General features: G+C 38.8%; 2 protein-coding genes across 3 annotated transcripts; one reads left to right on the forward strand and one right to left on the reverse strand.

Annotated features, from left to right (window-relative positions):
* Nucleotides 1-944: 944 nt before the first annotated feature.
* MOCS3 (molybdenum cofactor synthesis 3) lies at nt 945-4,221 on the reverse strand. Its single transcript, XM_072878810.1, has one exon. It carries the CDS (start codon nt 3,324-3,326, stop codon nt 1,923-1,925), a length of 1,404 nt encoding a protein of 467 aa, XP_072734911.1. The 5' UTR covers nt 3,327-4,221; the 3' UTR covers nt 945-1,922.
* On the forward strand, nt 3,413-15,638 carry DPM1 (dolichyl-phosphate mannosyltransferase subunit 1, catalytic). 2 transcript variants are annotated; one of them, XM_072878811.1, is made up of 9 exons: nt 3,417-3,575; nt 4,493-4,592; nt 6,741-6,774; nt 8,756-8,832; nt 8,934-8,959; nt 10,071-10,166; nt 11,635-11,703; nt 11,997-12,111; nt 15,250-15,638. In XM_072878811.1, the coding sequence occupies exons 1-9, from the start codon at nt 3,469-3,471 to the stop codon at nt 15,352-15,354; spliced, it is 729 nt and encodes a 242-aa protein (XP_072734912.1). In that variant the 5' UTR covers nt 3,417-3,468; the 3' UTR covers nt 15,355-15,638. The 2 variants fall into 2 exon arrangements, with proteins under 2 accessions (XP_072734913.1, XP_072734912.1); XM_072878812.1 differs by lacking the exon at nt 10,071-10,166 and having other exon boundaries at nt 3,413-3,575.
* Nucleotides 15,639-19,470: the final 3,832 nt, after the last annotated feature.

Below are 19,470 nucleotides of genomic sequence, written 5' to 3' on the forward strand. Positions count from 1 at the left end.
CTTGAGGTGTTAATTGTTTTCTATACAGCACAAAGACTCACAGTCTGGTTTCCTGCTTGAAAATGTGCTACAAGAAATGCAGTTACAAATTCACTACAAAAAATCCTCCAACACACACCACAGGCTGTAATGTCACATCCTTTTTCTTTCACAGAGTTTGCATACATCTGCTGCTATAATGTTGTAACAAGGGAAAAGTCTTTACACGTTATTTCTATCCACTGGACGTAGCACTCAGGTTTAGAATCAAAAAGTCTTTCACCTCTCCCCAAGTCCATAGGTTCTCCTTGCTTTGAATGCCTGAAAGGAATCATTTTTTCAGGTGAGGTGGATATGTGACATACCATCTGCTGTTTAGCATTGGAAGGTTGGATATTAGAAAATTACTGCTACTGTTCTCTCTTATGTTTCAGTCTCTTCTTGACATCACAGTAAAGAAAGAAAAATTAAAATGTAGGTCAGGCATTTCAAACAAGTCCCTCTGGTTTCCAATTCTCAAAAGCTGAAACCCACCAGAACCAAGCCTCCACAACCTGCCTTAAAACGTCTTGACTTATGACTGTCTCACTGCACACCACAAAGCACTAATGCTTACTTTAAGACATGGCCTTCCATGTTTTGTCTTCTGAATTGCAAGAGATATAACTCTGTTTTTATAAATTCACGTAACTGTTTCCTTCACAAGAGACTAAGATTATTATTGCTAGAACCCATGGCATGTTATAATAAAGTAGGCGGTGCGGATGTTCTCAAATTTATTTTACTAAAATATGCCTTTTCAACTACTAATTATAATACTGTTCCTTTTTTTGGCCTTGTATAATGTGAAGATTAGTCATGACAGATGTTTTTTTCCTCCTCAGAAAGCAAAAGGAAATCCATACCTTAATTAATATAATAAGAAGATAATTACTATGCTTAAGTGATGAGGACTCAGGCAGCTCTCTGTTGACAAGCTATTTATTTCTCCTTCTTTTCATTCAGTGCATCTACGAGAACTTTTTGGATATGCATAGTTCTTCATGCCAGTTAACAATATAATGCAGTACAACTGGGGATATGCAACAAACTAGGAGAAAACTTATGAAATATGTCTTTGCATTTGCAGAAGGGAAGCCACACATCTATTTTTTTCTCTCTCGCCTCCTCTTCATCTCTCAATCTCTGAAATCTTCTAAGCCCTCACAAAAGCATCTTCCGTATGTTTTACAAACTTTCTAGGTTCAAACTTACATCTTATTAACATTTAACCTCGGTTTCTCTATGCAAGTCGGGCAATACACTTTTTTGCCAGCCAACAAACACGGATGGATGGCCCTGGAAGTTCTTCAGAGAACACCCTTGCCGTAGGTGCTGTTATTTGCAGCGAGCAGTTCTCTTTCACAAATACACAGTGCTTCTACAGAGAACTAAAAGATGTTGATCAAAACAGTCTTGTCAGCATTGTCTTGGCAATTCCCTATGACAGGCTTAATAGTGCTACTGACCAGCTAGAGATTAACAACTAGTCATTATTTTTAATCACTGCATGCACTGTTTCAATTTGTTAGGCAGTTAGGAGAATGAGTAAGAAATTTTCAACACTTGACTTCTGTTCTTTGTCATTCCTCAGGCTATAATTACTAATTAGGAGTCATTCTCAATTATTACATGCACAATTAGAGTAGTTATTCCAAGTTTTCGCTATTAAACAATAACCAAGAAACACATTTCTTCAATTTCCATGGATAGTTTCACATTTTTATAAAAATAATCAGACATCTACAAAAATACATAATTTTTGGGGAAAAAAAATAGCATTAAAAAAGCAAGGCGGTATTTTTATCTCCTATTTTATCCACATGATATAGTCATTACACAGAGAAGATGAAACCCTATGGAATTTACTAGGAAAATGTGTATTTTTTTCACCATTTAAATTTCTAATACTGAGGAAACGTTGGGTCAATTTTACTGGCCCAAGCCATGAGCCCCCCTTTAATATCCTTAGCTGACACAGAACCAAATTCTTTGACAGGTAACTCCTGCAGAATTCTTACAGCCTTCTGGGAGTCATTTCCTAATTTGCAAACAACATATACAGGAAAATATGTTTGACAATTAGTTCTCTGTTTTTCTTCACAAATTCTTTTTTCTAAATATCCCAGACATTCTTCATCTTTTTCTTCTAATTTACTCAAAGGAATGTGGACAGCATGCACCAGGCGACAGATATCCACTTCTACCTGTGGACGAACATCTAACAATACATGAGGAACTTGCTCATCCAACAGTTTTTTGTATTCCTCTACAGATACCCTGTCTTCACTGGACAGCAGATGTAAAGTCCTACACTTGTCGGTTGCAGAAGAACCACAAAAAGCCTCATAATCCTGAAGGCAGGTGACAGATGGATTGTCACCACAAACAGCACAGTCTGCTTTCTTTGGTCTTAACTTGATGTTGCGAAATCTCCCTTCACGGGCATCAAACATCAGCATGAACTGACTGAAGGAGGAACCCATTCCTGAAGCAATCTTCAGCACTTCCAAGGCCTGGATGCACCCCATGATGCCTGGCACGACACCTAGCACCCCCCCATCCGCACAGTTAGTCACCGTCTCTGGTGGAGGGGGCTTGGGGAAAAGACACCTGTAGCAGGGCCCTCCCTGGTAGTTGTACACGACTAGCTGCCCCTCCAGCCGGAGGGCACTGCCGGACACTAGGGGTTTCCCAGCCAGGACACAGGCGTCATTCACCAAGTACCTGGTGGGGACGTTGTCGGAGCAGTCGGCGACGACGTCATACTGCCGCACCAGCTCCAGGGCAGTGCGAGGGCTCAGGGCGCAGCAGTAAGGCACGTACTGTACGGTGGAGTTCAGCAGCCGCAGGGCTGCCGCGGCAGATACGGCCTTGGGGAGCCCTCGGCGAGCCTCCCCGTGCAGCACCTGCCGGTGCAGGTTGCTCGTCTCCACCACGTCGTGATCCACCAGACCCAGGCGGCCGACGCCGGCCGCGGCCAGGTACTGGGCCAGGGGGCAGCCCAGGCCGCCGCAGCCCACCACGAGCACGGAGGAGCGGGCGAGGAGCAGCTGCCCCCGCACGCCCAGCTCAGGCAGCACCAGCTGCCGGCTGTACCGCAGGATGTCGGCGGTGCTCAGAGAGGCCTGGGTGGGCAGAGGGGGGAGCTCGCCAGCAAAGGCGGAGGCTCCCTCCTCGGTGGCCGCGACATCCCCCGCGGCACCCCCCACCAGGACGGCGGCCAGCCTCTCGCGTAAGCCGCGCAGCTCCTGCTCCCGCCGACTGATCTCGGCGCTCAGCCACGCCGCCTCCGCACCGCCCGCCATGGCTGAGGGGAGAGCGAACGAGCCAGCGCGTCACTTCCGCTTCCGGCCAGCTGCCCCCAGCTCTCTGGCGGTTCCGGCCGCACCGCGTGCACTGATTGGCTGCGGCCTGTCCCCGCCGCGTCCGGTGCGTCAGCGCGCCGACATGGCGGCTGGCAGCGCCGACAAGTTCTCGGTGCTGCTGCCCACCTACAACGAGCGGGAGAACCTGCCCCTCGTCGTCTGGCTCCTGGCGCGCACCTTCCGGGAGAGGTACCGGCCGCGGCGGGCGGGGGTGCCGGTGCTGGGGCCGGGGCCGGGGCCGGGGCCTGGGCCCGGGCCGCGGGCGGTGCGGGGGTAAGGGCTCTGGGGTCCCTCGGCGGGCCGGGGCTGAGCTCCGTCACTCCGCCCGGGCCGGCTGCAGGCCGCCGCTCGGCGGGAGGGGACGGAGCCGGCGGCCCCTTTGCGAAGGGAGGCGGCTTTCAGGGCTGCGGGGAAGCGGTGGTGTAGCAGCACAGGCTGCAGGTGCCCCCCAGGGCGGAGCTGCCGGCTGGCGAGGAGCGGGTGGGAGGGGTCACACAACCTGTGAGGTTGTGGTAGAGTCGAGGAGTTCAGAACAGCTGTCTGCAGAGCTAGGAAACGTCCGTCCGTAAAACTTACAAAATGACGTCATAGCTGAGGAAGGCAGTAACGTTGTCCGTGCTGTGAAATAGACAGCATTTGCCACTGGCGATGGAGGGTGCGCAGCCAGGTGTGCCTAACCCGTAGTGAAGCGCCAGCTCTTCCCCGAGGTAGCTAGGGAAAGGAAATCCCGCTAATCAGAGGCCTCGCACGTGCTCTGATCCGTTCTGCGGAAGCTGCTGGAGAAAGCGTTGCCGGATGAAAGCGCAAAGGCAATTTTAGCTTTTCATCTTTCACAGTCGGGAGGCTAGAACTGAATGCTGCGGTAACGCTGAGGTTTACGTTGCTGCAGTGTGCTGTGCAGCAGTTGCAGCTTGAGACCTGAAACAGTGACGTTGAGTCGCGTTTTATTGCTACAAGCAGAGTCTTACAGCTATAACTGTAGCACGTATCTCTAACTGTCAGAAAATCCCTTCGTATTCCATTCTGCAGTTTCATGCCTTGCAAAATGACATAGGTAGTGAAATTGGGTTTTCCATTTGTTCATTTAAAAATAATTCTCATTTCAGTGGAATCAATTTTGAAATTATCATCATAGATGATGGAAGCCCGGATGGGACACAGGAAATTGCTGAACAATTGGTAAAGATATATGGATCAGATAAAATAGTGAGTTCTATATTCTTTTTTTTTTTTTTTCATTTTTATTGTATTGGAAAGTACTTGAAATCCTTAGAGAACTGGAACAGAGTCCCTGGCTTCTGCACTTTCTTTACATCTTTACACAAGTTATTTAAGTTTTTGCACACCGCTTTAGACAACTGTAAAATTGCGGTAGTCCTGCAGCCGCTTAGCAGCGTTATGAATGAATATGCAGAATCCTGAATTCATGTTTGCAAAATGTTTTTCAGATTTTGTGCATTGCTGTGTGCTATTGAGTAATGACTAGTGGTTGTTAGTGTACTTTGTGCATGCCTGAGGGAAAGATGAGGTTTGGATAACCTTTAATTTAATTTTAAGTGACTGCAGGAATAGGGAAATTGGAAAGATGAAAGCTAGTCTAGTCTTGTGATTTATTTTTAATCTGTCTAGTTGCATTCCTCAGTAACAGGACTTTTTTTTTTTCCTATTTAATGTATTACTGTATAACCATCAATCACACACAATGAGATAGTGTCATTTATTTATGAGCCATTAAAGCCACTTTTTTTTCTTTTTGGCAATAAAAGCTTTATCACAGAACAGTGTAAAAACCCAGTGTTCAGTTTGACCCTTTTGTGCTGTAAGCAGTGTCAGACACTTCCTAATCTATTACTGTGTAAATGTAAGGTTTTAAAAAGTATTTGTGAATTAAGTACCATTTATAGAGATTGCTTTAAGAAAAATGTACATAGGAAGTTTTAGAGTCTTTTCTTTCCCCCCTTTTTTTCTTTTTTGATACTAGTAATGGAAAAGTTTAAAATAGTTAGCCAACCTTTTCTCACTGCTTAAGAGTTTAATTTTGAAGTTGAACCCGTGGACCAACCCCTGCAGCAGTGTTGAGCCAAGCACACTTGAGTGGAATTACATGGAGGCACTGCCGTCAGCTCGCACTGATATTACTGCGGAAGTGTAAATCAGCTTTGATTTCTCATTAGGGCAATTTTCTTTGTTTCCTGATTTTTATTTTTATTTTTACCTGAAATTCTTTTCTTTGTTTCTTGAGCAAAATCATTGTTCTGACTTGTGCTCGGGAGTCGTCATCCAAATAACTCCATGGGGCTTCTCACTACATTATGCTTACTGAACATGGTATGTAGTTGGCTTAATGAGAGGCCAAGATGTTCAAGGAAGTAGATGAGGAATGAAAGTGATTTTTTTTTTTTTTTGTAAATGTTCATATGTAACTATTTATTAAAGGAAAAAAAAAAAATCTATGGGGATAAAAACCCCAGAAACCAAAACAGCAAATCAGCAGAAGCACTAATGATTACTAACTCTTTCATACCCATGTCATCTGAATTACATTACTTGTGACCTCTCAGATAATGCGTCAAAATTAGCCACAATTTAAAAGTGAGATTTAAAATTTGTTTCTGAAGTATATTTAGATGACTGCTTAAATATCTACCCTCTCCTCCCCAAATGCTGACTTATGTCAAAGGCACTTTAGGAAGAGTTGAAAGTTAAATTACCGTCATGATGCTCAAAAAGTTAGATTTCTGTTTTGTTAGTGGCGGTGCGTCATCCTCCGCCTGCACTTCATATAGCCCTGCAGGAGCTGAGGATACTTGCACAGGCTTAAGGCTTGGTCACTCATATTCTGAAGGATTAATAATATTGTTCCATGGTCATTATTGATGGGTTTTATCTGTATGCATGCAAAAATCTTGAAATTTATATTCAATACTAAAAGATGCTAAATCACTTTGGGAAACTTGCTAAAATATTTCCTGTTAGCATTTGTCATTCCTTAAAAGTAACAGTGCTGGGGAAACTGTTGTTCAAATTTATAACTATTTCAGATAGTGGAATCTGAAGAAATCCTTTAATTACTAAGATGGTGCTTTCAATTTTGTTTTTTACTGCAGAACTAAGTAAAGCTTAAAAGGGGTTTGTTTTTAAATATGACCTGATCAAATACCTGTTTAATGTAACAGTTTTTCTCCTGTATTTTGACAGATAAATTTATTTTTGTATGTTATCTAGATTTCTAAAAATGAAACGTACATTTTAAAATCTTTTTATACTTTGAAAATAGTGAATTTTAAGGTGTCACTAAAATTAATTAAAAACTGTACTTCAAGTAATATATGTATATTTTAATATATCCTGCAGCTTTTAAGACCCAGAGCAAGAAAGTTGGGCCTTGGTAAGTCCTTATTAACTCTGGTTGGGGGGGGGAATCTGCTGTATTCTTTGATTGAGGGATCAATCATAAGGAGGGATCTCAATTGAGGAAAAATGTAATGTTTTATAAGAGGAGCTGCTGTATTTGTCTAACCGACTGATCCAGAGGGGACAGTGGTACTTTCTGTGCAATCTACCCACGTGCAGGATGCTTCAAAAATTGGACCATAGTTCGTGCAATCTCCAGAGAAGGCCAGGATGTTTTTCTGACATGTATTTGGAAAGAGTTCTTCACAGTTAACCCATTTCAGTGTGAATTATGACTATAATTAAATGAAAAAAAAAACCCCATATCTGACACATCTCACTCAAACTACTAAAGTATTGTCTCACCTATTAACTGACACGTGAATTGAAGGTTTTGAAGTACATTGCAAAAGTTACTTGTGTTGTGGAACTCACTAATTTGTGAGCCAATCTTGCACTGCTGAGATTGGTCATTAAAATTTGCATGGAATGATACAGGACTACAATTTTATAGCTCTGATGCCACTTTTTGCAGAATATGTAAATCAAGTTTGTCATTTGCCTTAGAAAAAAGCCGATATCCTAGGAAGTCATAAATGATATTAAAACTTGTAGTATGGAAACTATCCTAAAATAAAGTGGAGAGAGATATTTCCATCTGTTAAGATTCATATAGTATGCTTATCCCTCCTCTCTTATAATAGGAATGGAGAAAATGATAAAGCACAATACCTTGGTTGATTTATTGGATATCAGTATCTGCCTTTCTTGCTAAATGTCTTGGCAACCCCCACTTCCATGTGCTGGTAAAACATTTGAGGTGTCTTGTGTACTGAGTACTGCAGCTAACTAATTTCTCCAATCCACTGAACAAAAATAAAAGTCTAATTGTGATATTGAATTTTGTATTTAAATTCACCTTTCTATACTTTTTTCTACATCTCTCAATTATTCAAAACTCCAAAAAGCTTACATATCTTTATTTTTATGTTTTCTGCCTTTTCATCCTTTGTCCTAATTTGACCAGTATTATGGATTAAAACTGACTGAATTTAAATTTTTCATGTACCATATCTTCTAATCATGCACAATACACAAATCTGTGACATTCCTACTGTGTAACTTTGCAAACAACATGGAAAAATAGGAAAGACAGGTTGTTCATTAACCAGGAGTTTAGTTTCCTGTCAGAGTGCCTGCTAAGGACATCAGTTGAGAGTGTTTTGTTTTCAGTTTTATCTATTCCTTATGAAGTTAACAGAAAGACTCGAGTAATTTGTATCAGTGAAGAGTATATTCCAGTTTTTAATCTCTGTTGTGCTGCTGTACTGTCCTTGGAAGCAGTGCTGTCTTTGAATGATATGACTTGGATCAGAAATTTGCGTTATTGAGGAAAACTGTAATAGCAAAACTTGTTCCAGCTCTTATCAACATAGCTACACCAGTTCATACAGGATGAATAAACCGCAACAAAAGCTAATGTAAGAAAAAAAAGACTGCCTTCAGATTAGGTATCAAAATATAATTCATGGTGTCAAGGAGAACAAACCAAAATCTATATACCACTAATAGTAAATTCTGAGTCTGGAAATCAAGTTTTTTTAACTATCAGTGATTATTTTGTTGTCTGTGTCCTATTTCTAGTTTTCTATGGCTCACAAGTGCCTATGGTGCTTCTGAAAATGATATTTCAAATAGTGACCCACTTATCAAGTCATGTTTCTCTGTGCATTTCTAGTGCAGTAGGGTTTCCCAAGGTTTATATATATAAAATCTAGTGCTGGAATTGTAGGGAAAAGGAAAAATAATTTTAGTGTTTGACCACTGATACATAATCTTAAAATAAATTTTACGAGTTTTTTGTTGATCCTTTTCTAGTGTAACTTGGAGATTTTAGAAAATAAGTGAAGACTGTTGCTAGAAGATTGCATATGTTAAAATAGTGAGGGAAATTATTTCTGTACTGTTTTCATCAGGCACTGCTTATATTCATGGAATGAAGCACGCCACTGGGAATTTTATTGTTATTATGGATGCTGACCTCTCTCACCATGTAAGTCTGTATTTTATGTACTGTGTTTTTAATCTGCTATAATTAAATTTTCTTCCCCCCCACCCCTTTCTCTTTTCTGATCTGTTTTCCTTCCATTTCAGCCAAAATTTATTCCAGAGTTTATCAGGTAGGTGCCGATTGTAGTATGAGGGAATGACTTCTGAACATTTATTGTTTTGTAGTAATATTTGAAAGCTTTATATTCTTGTATTAGCTGTCTAGCTGTAGTAAGAAAATTGGCAAGGCAGGAATTTAAATGAAAGTGATTGGACCTCATTAGATTTGTCCCAAAATAATCCAGAAAAATAATGAGTTCCTAACTGGAGCAAAACTCCTCAAGCTTAAAGTAACAGAGAGCATGTGTGGCTAAGTACTTCTCTTCCTTGTAATGGTTGTTCAGCTTTGAAAAGCGTATATATAAATGTCATAGACATTTATATATAAATGTCATCATCTATAACGTCATATGTATAATATATGATGTTATATATTATATGACATCATTGATATATATGTCATATAATGTCATATATATCATATATAATGTCATATATATAAATGTCATCATCTAATTCTAATGATTTCATCACATGTGCACGTAGGGATATTGAGTAGAGGACCGTGTCCTCAATTATTGGTGAAATACTTCTCTCCCTTTTGCCTGCCTCTTATCTTCCTCTTCCTGTAACGTTTCAGTGTGTGAGAAATGGTCGACAGGCATTACATTGGAGGCTGAGGGCAGCAGTCTGTGTAATTTTCAACTTTCTTGCTTAGTAGTACTGGAGGCCTAAAATTTTTGATAAGGGTCTGCAGCAGTCAGGCATGGTATGGACTAAGGATAGGTCCAGACTTTTTTTTTTTCCCCTTACTATGGGTTTGTGTAATTTAAATATTTAAATCTGTATTTAAAATTATTCTGTCTTTTATACTATTCTGGCTTTAAAAATGCATGTCGGTTATAAATTATTTATGAAGTAGTCTGTGAAATTCTATTACATAGTTGGTAAAAGATAATCATAAGATTTCCTGAAATAGCTCTTTATAAGAGAACAATTAACAGGATTTAAAATGCATAATGCTTATAACCATCATAACTATTGCTTTCCACTTTTCTCTACTTATTTGTTCAAAGGTTTGTAAATTACTGATTTTGTACTAAAAGAGTTCTTATTTTGAAATTTGCATTACCTTCATACAAATATTCCTCCTGTTTTTCTGATAAAACCAATTGCTTATAGAAAGCAGAAAGAAGGCAATTTTGATATTGTATCTGGAACAAGATATAAAGGAAATGGAGGAGTATATGGCTGGGATTTGAAAAGAAAATTAATCAGGTTAGTATTTTTCTAGATATTTACACGTAGATTTGTTATTTAGAAATAATAATTCCAAGTACTCAATCGGTGTGAGCTGAACTGAGTCTTTCGTCAATAGTACTGTGTACTGCAAAAATATATTAAATAAGGAAGCATGCGTGATTTGCAAATTTGTTGGTTAAAACCCCCCAAGAAAGAATGTAATGATATGACTAGGCTTGAGAAATGGGTTGGAGCAGTGTACAAATCTGCATGGCATCAGGCAGGGACAGTCCTTCAGCTTCATCATCCAAAGAATGAGCTGAGACTATGACACTTTTGTCAAGTTTAAAAGACACATTTAGTTAGCTTTAATAGCTGTAATGGTCCTTTCCCTAAACAGTAAATCATTTGCCAAACCCCTCTGTTGACACTCTGATTTGTCATAAGTTAAGAATTATCTGGCACAATCAATGTCAATAAATCATTACTTAGACCTTACTGGAAAACAGCTACAGTGGACACTAGGGAGAGGTTTCACCCAAAAGCAAAGAGGAAAATTCTGTCAAGGTCGTATAAGCATATGGAGGCTGGCATCTCGGGTTTACAGGTACCTAGAGATTTTGCGGAGGTAATCGACAAGTTTCTGCATAGTCTTTCTCTCTTACACCTGATTTAAGAGAACAGGCATAAGTTAATGCTGATTTATATGTTACTGTAAAGAATTAGGAGCAGAAGTTGTTACCAGTCTGATCTGGAGATGGTATCACAGGGACTGTATTTGGATTTCTCCTGTTTTTTAATGGCTGGAATAAGTGCTCATCTTTTTTTTGAATCTAAATAAAAGATACACCCAAAAAAGGAAGAGAGCTAAATGGACATTACAGAGGAATCCTTTTACATCATACTGGACAAGGTGAAGGACTGGCACATCTTGTCAGGGTGTAAGACAGCCCTCAGCAAGATAGTGACTGGCTTTTTGGTCTCGCAACGCGTTTCATCAGTTGAGCTTATCATACTATGAAAGCAGTGTAAACCAAAACAGAACCTTGATTTTCTAAATCCAAGTCTCACATTTGTCCAGGAAGCATTTTTATTCTCCACTTACAGTGAACGTTAGTCAGAAGAAAAATGTTGTTTTGACTGTTGTCAAATTTATTTCTTTTGTATTGTATTAGTGTGTAGTTGTATTGACAGTTCTACCACAAAGAACCAGATTGTAAACCTAATTTCTATAAATCATTGTTTTCTCCTTCATAGAGAAGTTCAATAATCTACTAATCATCTACATTTGAAAAACAGAACATTGGGTTTTGATTTCAAGATTCTATGATTTATTAGTTAAATCTAGCAGTGAAAACATATTAGAAATATAATTGTTCCATATTAAGCAATAAAAGGGGGGTTTTTGGGTAGTAGGATGATATTTACTTACTTTCTAGAAATTCTGTTTGATCTTTCAGAATTGTGTACTGAGCAATTTTGACATTGATGTTTTCTTTCACAGTCGTGGTGCCAATTTTATAACTCAAGTTTTGCTGAGACCAGGTGCATCAGACTTAACAGGGAGTTTCAGGTATGGGTCTGGTTTGCAATTCATAAAGTTTATTTGAAATTAAGAAACTGCTGAACAAGGAACTGGAGTAAGAACAGACCTTCTTTACTGAGGACTATGAAATCTGTTTGGAAAGGGTGTAAGAAATAGTAGACCAGATTGCAAGAACTGTTGCTCCTATGACTTTGTTAAAGATTTTTTAAAATAGTAATGATATGAGTGAGTGATTACGGTTAAGATTCCTACACGCTATCTTGATTTCCAAAGTTCAGAAATTGCGCTTCAGGTTTCATTTTCTTTGTAATCGTTTACAGGTTATACAGAAAAGAAGTCTTACAGAAACTCATGGAAAAATGTGTTTCTAAAGGATACGTCTTCCAGATGGAGATGATTGTTCGGGCTAGACAGTTAGGATATACTATTGGAGAGGTATAGTAAAAGTTTTGATAAGTATATTGTGTTTTCATTTAAATGTAGATACAGATTACTGGGAGCATAGGAAATTTTGTGCGCTTCCAAGAAGAAGCAAGATTTTTCAAATCAATGTAAAGAAATTACATATGTAGAACTCTCTTTTTCCAACTTTTCCAGGTGAATACCAGATCTAAATTCCAGTTACTTATTCCTCTGGCTGATATGCTTCTCAGATCCTTCCCTCTTCCTGTTGCCATTTCTTTAGCTGCATACAATTTTACAAGGTCCTTCAAAGGAGGGAAAGAAATCAAAATACACCATGAAGCAGTTCTGACCCTTTTCTTTCCTCCTTCATATTGTACAGACATCTCTAGGTCTTTTCAAATCGTTTTGTTTTCTCCAGCAACCTGATTCCATTTCAGATTTATTCTGTTCTCTGTCACTTATTGCCTTGTTATTCTCCAACTTGCCAGCTATCACAACTTTCCACTTCTAAACTCTCTGAATGTGCTGTCTACAATCATTGAAAAAGAACTCCAAACAATTGTTAGATCCTGTATTTCCAGCAGTCTGATTGCTGCCTTTTGTATTTCATTGAATTGCTCTTGCTGGTGTTTTTCAAAGATGATTCACTGGAATTCTCTCTGCAGCCAAATCGCAGAACCAGTTCTTCTTCCTCCTTTTCCTGACTCTGAATTGCCAGAGAATTCAGTTGCTGGTACTTCTCTCTCTAAACCTTACGTATTGCATTTCTCTAATCAATGTTGGTTAGAATATTTCCACACAATAAAGCAAGCTCTTTTCTTCCACCTTTCCTTGCTTATGGAGCAGCATCACTATCCTGTCTGTAGCTGGGGTTTTACCCTAATTTCTTTGCTCTTCACATCCAGCTGCATGGACATAGTGCTTTCTAATATTGCTGAATTAAATCCTCACCTGTCTATATATCCAGATACTGAAACCTAGGGTGAGATAAGGTTTTATTTACTATACATTTTTAAAACAGTAAAATACACTTCTCTGGCTTTAAAAAAAATGCACTCTTGGGTTGGTTATACCTCTTCAGGCTGTTGCTGCAAAGACTTTTTTTCTGTCTATTATTTGATCCCACCACTCATTTATTTACATGCCTCTGCTGGTTGTATAGCATCAAAGATAAGATATTTGTCTTCCGGTTCAAAGCCGGCTGGACAGTCTTCACTAGGCCTAATGTCTCCCAGTCAGTGCTGAGACACGGGCTCTGTTTTTGTGGTGGGTCCGTTAGGCCATCCTCCACAATTCATGTGTTACATTCTCAGGTAAGCATCATCTTTCCTCCTCCTTTGGTTTCTCACATGTGGGAAGAGTTCTCTCTAACATCTGAAAAGTTGCTTCATTATTCTGCTTCGGCCTTATCTTCAAGATTTCCATTGTGGTATCTGTAACAAACTTGACAGTGTTCAGATTGCTGACGTAGACCTATAAATAAGACTTGTACTTTTACTGTTCTGTGTATCATCTCTATATTGTAACTTCCTGGGGCAGGACAATTGTCCATTATGTTTCAAGTACATTGATACAGTATTTCCTGATGAATACTTGTGATCTTTATATATTTTATAATTATCCAAATAGTAACACTGAAATTCCAGAAGATGTGACACTTGCATGTCTAATTCCTGGTTTGTGGGTGCTGCAACTCTACAGGCAGAATAGGAGTTTTTATGCAGTTGTAAAACGTAGATACAGTTGTGAGGGTAAAATATTTCTTAAGCAAAGCTGAAAATGAAGATTGAGACCTGCCAGTGTAAAAGGAACAAATGGATGATGAGATGAACTGACACAAGCTGTACCTGAATGGTCTTGTATGCACCTCTGTTTCATTTTGCTGTACTACTATACCATATGTGAAATGTACCACAGTGCACAGTATACACCCTTTTGAAAATGCTTCCTTTAATGATAGAACTTCTTATGCAAGAAAGGCAAAGTCCAGCAACAACAGAGGTAGTTAATTCTTATACTGAAGGGAAAGACTGGATACCTTTTATTACATGAGATATTAACCATTCTTTCATCACTGGTCAGGAAATGTCACTTCTGACATCCTGCTCTGACTATGTATTCAGTGATTTCTGTCCATGCCCCATAGATCAGCTGTCTGTAGTTGCCAGGATGTTACTGGGATCACAAAGGGACCCTACTAATACAGTCAGAGTCATTGTCGAGTCTGTCTGCATGCCTTTTTAGATATATTCTTACTGTCTTCTTGCCCTGGGTTCTCTTCTACTGTGGACTGATCTGCTAGAATTGTGAGAAATCCGCAGTCCTGGCACAGATGCAAGGGTGTGGTGATTTTTGTGTTCCACTTGCCAGATGATTTCTGGTTGAAACTGCCAGCAGAACACTAAGCCCATTTTTTAATGACTTTTGCAAATGCAATTCTTTATTTTAGCCCCTAAAGTATTTCAGTTTTGCACACAAACATATATGGAAATTCTTGAATATTCTAATACGGTGTTGGCAGAATGTCCTGTCATATGTCATTTGTACGTGGTCAAATTACTGAAAAGCAGTACATTCCTACCATTTTATGAGTAGTGAGTTGACCTGGACAGTATGATCGCTTAAGTAAGGAAACAAAAATTTGTTTTTTAAATGCCCTTTAATCCTGTAAATAATCTATAAAATGGTCAAAGACAGGTATTGCTTGTAAAATATACACTAACTGCCACATTCAGATGTCATCTTCTAGCCAGTGGTGAGGTTGAGCAGAATGCTGTTTCATGGTGGCGGGAGGTTTTTGCCTTCCTGAGGCATTGACTCAAAGGTATTAAATTTAGCTAACAAGGAAAGTGGTGAAGGTTCATTTTAAGCCCCTAGGCTTTTAGTGCACTTAAGCTATTAAGTTTGTTCTGACTGGTGTATCATCCAGCCACTGAGTAATGTCTTTGGATCATCTTTAAAGGTGATAAACCAAATAATTTCATGCTCCCCAGCTATGGGGCATCATTAAAGCCACTGGTGAGAAGAACTGACACAAAGAAAGCTAAGCTGGTGCTTGCCTTCTTCCCATGTCTAAACATGCTGTAGTTCAAAGGCCATTCTTTTGTTTACAGAGTATCTGATTATTTAGGTTTTGAACCTTAAAAATAGTTCTGCTTGTTTCAACAGGTTCCTATTTCATTTGTGGATCGTGTCTATGGAGAATCTAAACTGGGAGGCAATGAAATAGTCTCCTTCTTAAAGGGACTCTTGACCTTGTTTGCTACAACATGATAGTTTATTCCTAAATTAACTTTTTTAGAAAAAACATTATCTGACATCTGTGTGGTTTTTAATATATAATAGCAGAAGCTTGATAACTTGTGTGGTGACCAAAAGACCTGCTATAAACTAACAATTAAACGAACCACCAATAATAAACTAAATGTATTGTATCCCAAAATGCTCCTTTCAAAATAAATGAACTGTATGTTAAACTAAAAACTAATAAAGATTAATGCTCTATTCTATTTTTGTAAAAATAATGAAGTCTTAATAAAGAACACAAAGCTAAACGATCTTTTGCATTTAGAAATGAATCATTATTCAGCAGAAGCTAGAGATTATTTTGAAATAAAGAGAAGCAAGGACATAACAAAAATTACAGAATTTATCTTATCTTTGTTCTGTGGTTTGCAGATAGTATTTTAAATATATACCAGTTAGTTCCCTTTCTTTCCTCAGCACATATATACATGTATCTTAAAGCAGCTATATAGAACAGTTTCTACAGAACTGATAAGAGCTTGTGTAGTTTAAGAGGAAGTAACAGATGAGTACAGTGATTTGTTCTTTGTAAAACTGTTTGTAAACTGGAAAGAAGGAATATTCTTTGGATAAGAAAGAGAATTTTATGTATGGAATAATTTTGTATTCTGTGTGTTTGTCCAGAAGCAGATGATTCCCTTTTCCTATTTTCTTCAGAAACTAAACATTTTTAGAATCTATAAAACAGGAGTATGACATCTCGCCCAACTTTAGGGTGACAGAAGACCCAATTCATCTCACTGAAGACATTTGAGAAATTTTTCTTACGTCAAATAACAGTTTGCAATGTATGATCTGTATTTGTTCCAGATCCTGATGAACGAAATAGTAATACTATTTTTTGTTTCACGGTTTGATATAGCCAGAACTCAGAAATATAAAGCCCTTGCAATCAAATAGACCCTTGGGGGGAGGGGGAAAGAAGTAAGCAGGAGGATGAAATTATTCTGATAATGGATGTATTCTATATAAAATATATATATGTCCTCATTTATCGGGGGGGGGAAAGGGTAGTTCTGTGGATACCTGTGTCAGAAAATTAATGGTAGGAGAGGAGAAGCAACAAATGTCTTAACAATTATGACTATTTGGCTTGTGTTTGTCTGCATTCCTTTAGTACACTAGATATAGTTGGTAATATTAGAAAAAAATTTTAGAAAGTCTGTAGATAAATGATAAACTCATATTTCAGATATTTATCACAGTGACAAAAATAATTAAATAGAAATTCAAAACAAAAGCTTATTTTCTAGTGGACTGCTTTAGAGATATTCCTTTGTTCTTTAGTGAAGCTGTACAGATTCTGATATTTTTCTCTTTTTCTGACTATTCAGAGCAAATGTTTCATATTTAATTTGCTTTAAAATAATAAAAAATGTAGCTGTAGGTTTTGAATCTACATGTAACTGGATTACAGTGACTTAACTGTACATTTTGTGACATTTGCCTGTACTTTTCCAGCAAATTACATATAATTTCATTTGGTGCAGGCTAATCAGATCTAATAAGATATACAGAAATAAATCTCTGGGTCTAAAGGGCCACTGAAATCTCTAGTGAATAGGTTTCATCTATTTATGTTTCATTTGGAGGATTCATGGCTAAAATCAGCATTTTAAGTTGAAAATAGGTACCAAGTTTTTAATGACTAAACAGTGAGGTTTTAGATGTTTATTCAAGTCTACATATTACTGAAAACCATTTGCTAGAATACAAATTGAGCCTCAGCAAGCTCATATTTTTCTCAGACTTTTATGTAGCGATCTATAAGTAAAGTCCATTATATTAGTTATTCGTGATCTAATTGCTGTGAATTAGGGTTTAGCTTTTAGAATGTGCATGCCTACTTTTTAATTATGAAAATTACCTGGTAAATTTCCTTCATTTATCTATTTATGAGATCGTGTTTGGAGGAAGGTGCTTCTACATACAAATTAGGATCATACTACATGGCATATTTTGTGTGTTCCAGTATGTGAAAATTTGAAATGTGACTGGGCTATATGTAGTTTTTAGATAAATAGGTAATATTTCTTATTATGCTTAAAGGTAATGGTAGTTAAATTATCAAGAAAGAAGTGCTATAAAGAAATGAAAACAAGTGCTTCATGGCATCAGGACCCATGGAGACGCTCTACAATACTTCTTGAAACAAGAAAAGGTCACAAGAGTGAAACTGATTTTGATAGCCTGCACCAAACTACTTGTAGAAAGCACTATTGAAAGGAACTAATACATGGATCCAGGGGAAAGAAGCAGAAGTAAGAACATACACACGTTCCCTGAGTTAATGGGATACACACATATATATATTTCATAATATATACCATGAAAACCATATGGTGTTTTTTTCCTAGCAAAAAGACTGTATATTTCTTCAAAAAAAAGGGGACTGGGCTGCAGTTGAATGCACTTTCAGAAGTTGTCTTACAGTAAGTTTTAAAAGCCTGAACTTGAGAAGAGGTAGCTGTTGTTTGTGCATTTGACCCTCCATGCACTTGTAGAGGGGAGAATCACAGAATAGTATGCTGTTAATGTTGAGTTAAAAAAAAACAAACAACAGAATCTTTGCCCAGAACTGGCCTCAATCACCTCTCCCTTCATCCTTTCCCTCAGTACTTTCCGTTAGTGCTGCTCAGCCTGCAGTACTTTATTTCCAATTAGTTTCTCCACTGAGGTGACTAAAAACATCTGGTTCTCAAGTATTCCCTGTCTTTGAGCACTTGGATCTGGCCCTGTAGAACCTCACCAGTACTCGAACAGTGTTCTGTACATAGGAAAACATTGCAAAAACAAGCTCTTAAGACTGCATTCTATCACTGGCCTTTTCTCTCGCATGCACTGCTGTGAGAGTTCATGAAAAATAAATATTGTAATGCTGTAACCAGTGTTCAGAGGTCCTTCTTTAATAAAGATAGTATATTTTTAGCAAATAATGGGATGAAATAGCCATCGCTTGGTGCTATTTAAACTGTTTTGTTTTTTTTTAACATAGAATCATAAAATGGTTTGGGTTGGAACAGACCTTAAAGATCATGTAGTCCCAGCCCCCTGCCATGGGCAGGGACACCTTCCACTAGACCAGGTTGCTCAACAGAAACTCTGTGAGTTACTTGAACTTGTTCGCAGCTTCTTTTAATCAACCCTCTTTGTATTTGAAGACCACCTATGTAAATGCTTCACATAAACCCAAAAATTTTAAAATAATATGTATTGTAGGGGAAGAATGGTTTATAACGTAAGAAGGAAGTTGTGCAGGAATGGCTATACTATCTCTTACAGTGCTCAACAATGGATGCAGAATGAAAGCAAGTGAGAAACACAGCTAGTATGATCTTTGCCCAAATACACCAATGGTCAGTAATACAGGGTCTTTTGGAGCCAGAGGTCAAGAAGGTCTGGACCTTTTAATGGTTCCTTGTGTTTTCTAAGAATTTGATTGCTTTTTGAATCCATTTAAAGTTTCGGCTTCTACAGCATCCTATAGCAATGCGTTCAACAATTTTAATACATGTATTTTGTGAAGTAATTTATTTTAAGCTTACTGCCTAATAAGTTCATCCGATGTTCTCAGTCAGTGGATTGAGAGCAGCCCTGTGGAGAAGGACTTGGGGGTACTGGTGGATGAAAAACTGAATATGAGCCAGCAATGTGCGCTCGCAGCCCAGAAAGCCAATTGCATCCTGGGCTGCATCAAAAGAAGTGTGACCAGCAGGTCCAGGGAGGCGATTCTGCCCCTCTACTCGCTCCGGTGAGACCCCACCTGGAGTACTGCATCCAGCTCTGGGGACTCCTGAGAAGAAAGACATGGACCTGCTTGAGCAGGTCCCGAGGAAGGCCATGAAAATGATCGCGGGCTGGAGCACCTCCCCTATGAGGACAGGCTGAGAGAGTTGGGGTTGTTCAGCCTGGAGAAGAGAAGGCTCCGGGAAGACCTTATAGCAGCCTTCCAGTACTTAAAGGGGGCCTACAGGAGAGATGGGGAGGGACTGTTCATCAGGGAGTGTAGTGATAGGACAAGGGTAATGGTTTTAAACTGAAAGAGGGTAGATTGAGATTAGATATAAGGAAGAAATTCTTCAC

The sequence above is a fragment of the Ciconia boyciana genome, chromosome 14 (assembly GCF_034638445.1).
Source record: "Ciconia boyciana chromosome 14, ASM3463844v1, whole genome shotgun sequence".
Lineage (NCBI taxonomy): Eukaryota > Metazoa > Chordata > Aves > Ciconiiformes > Ciconiidae > Ciconia > Ciconia boyciana.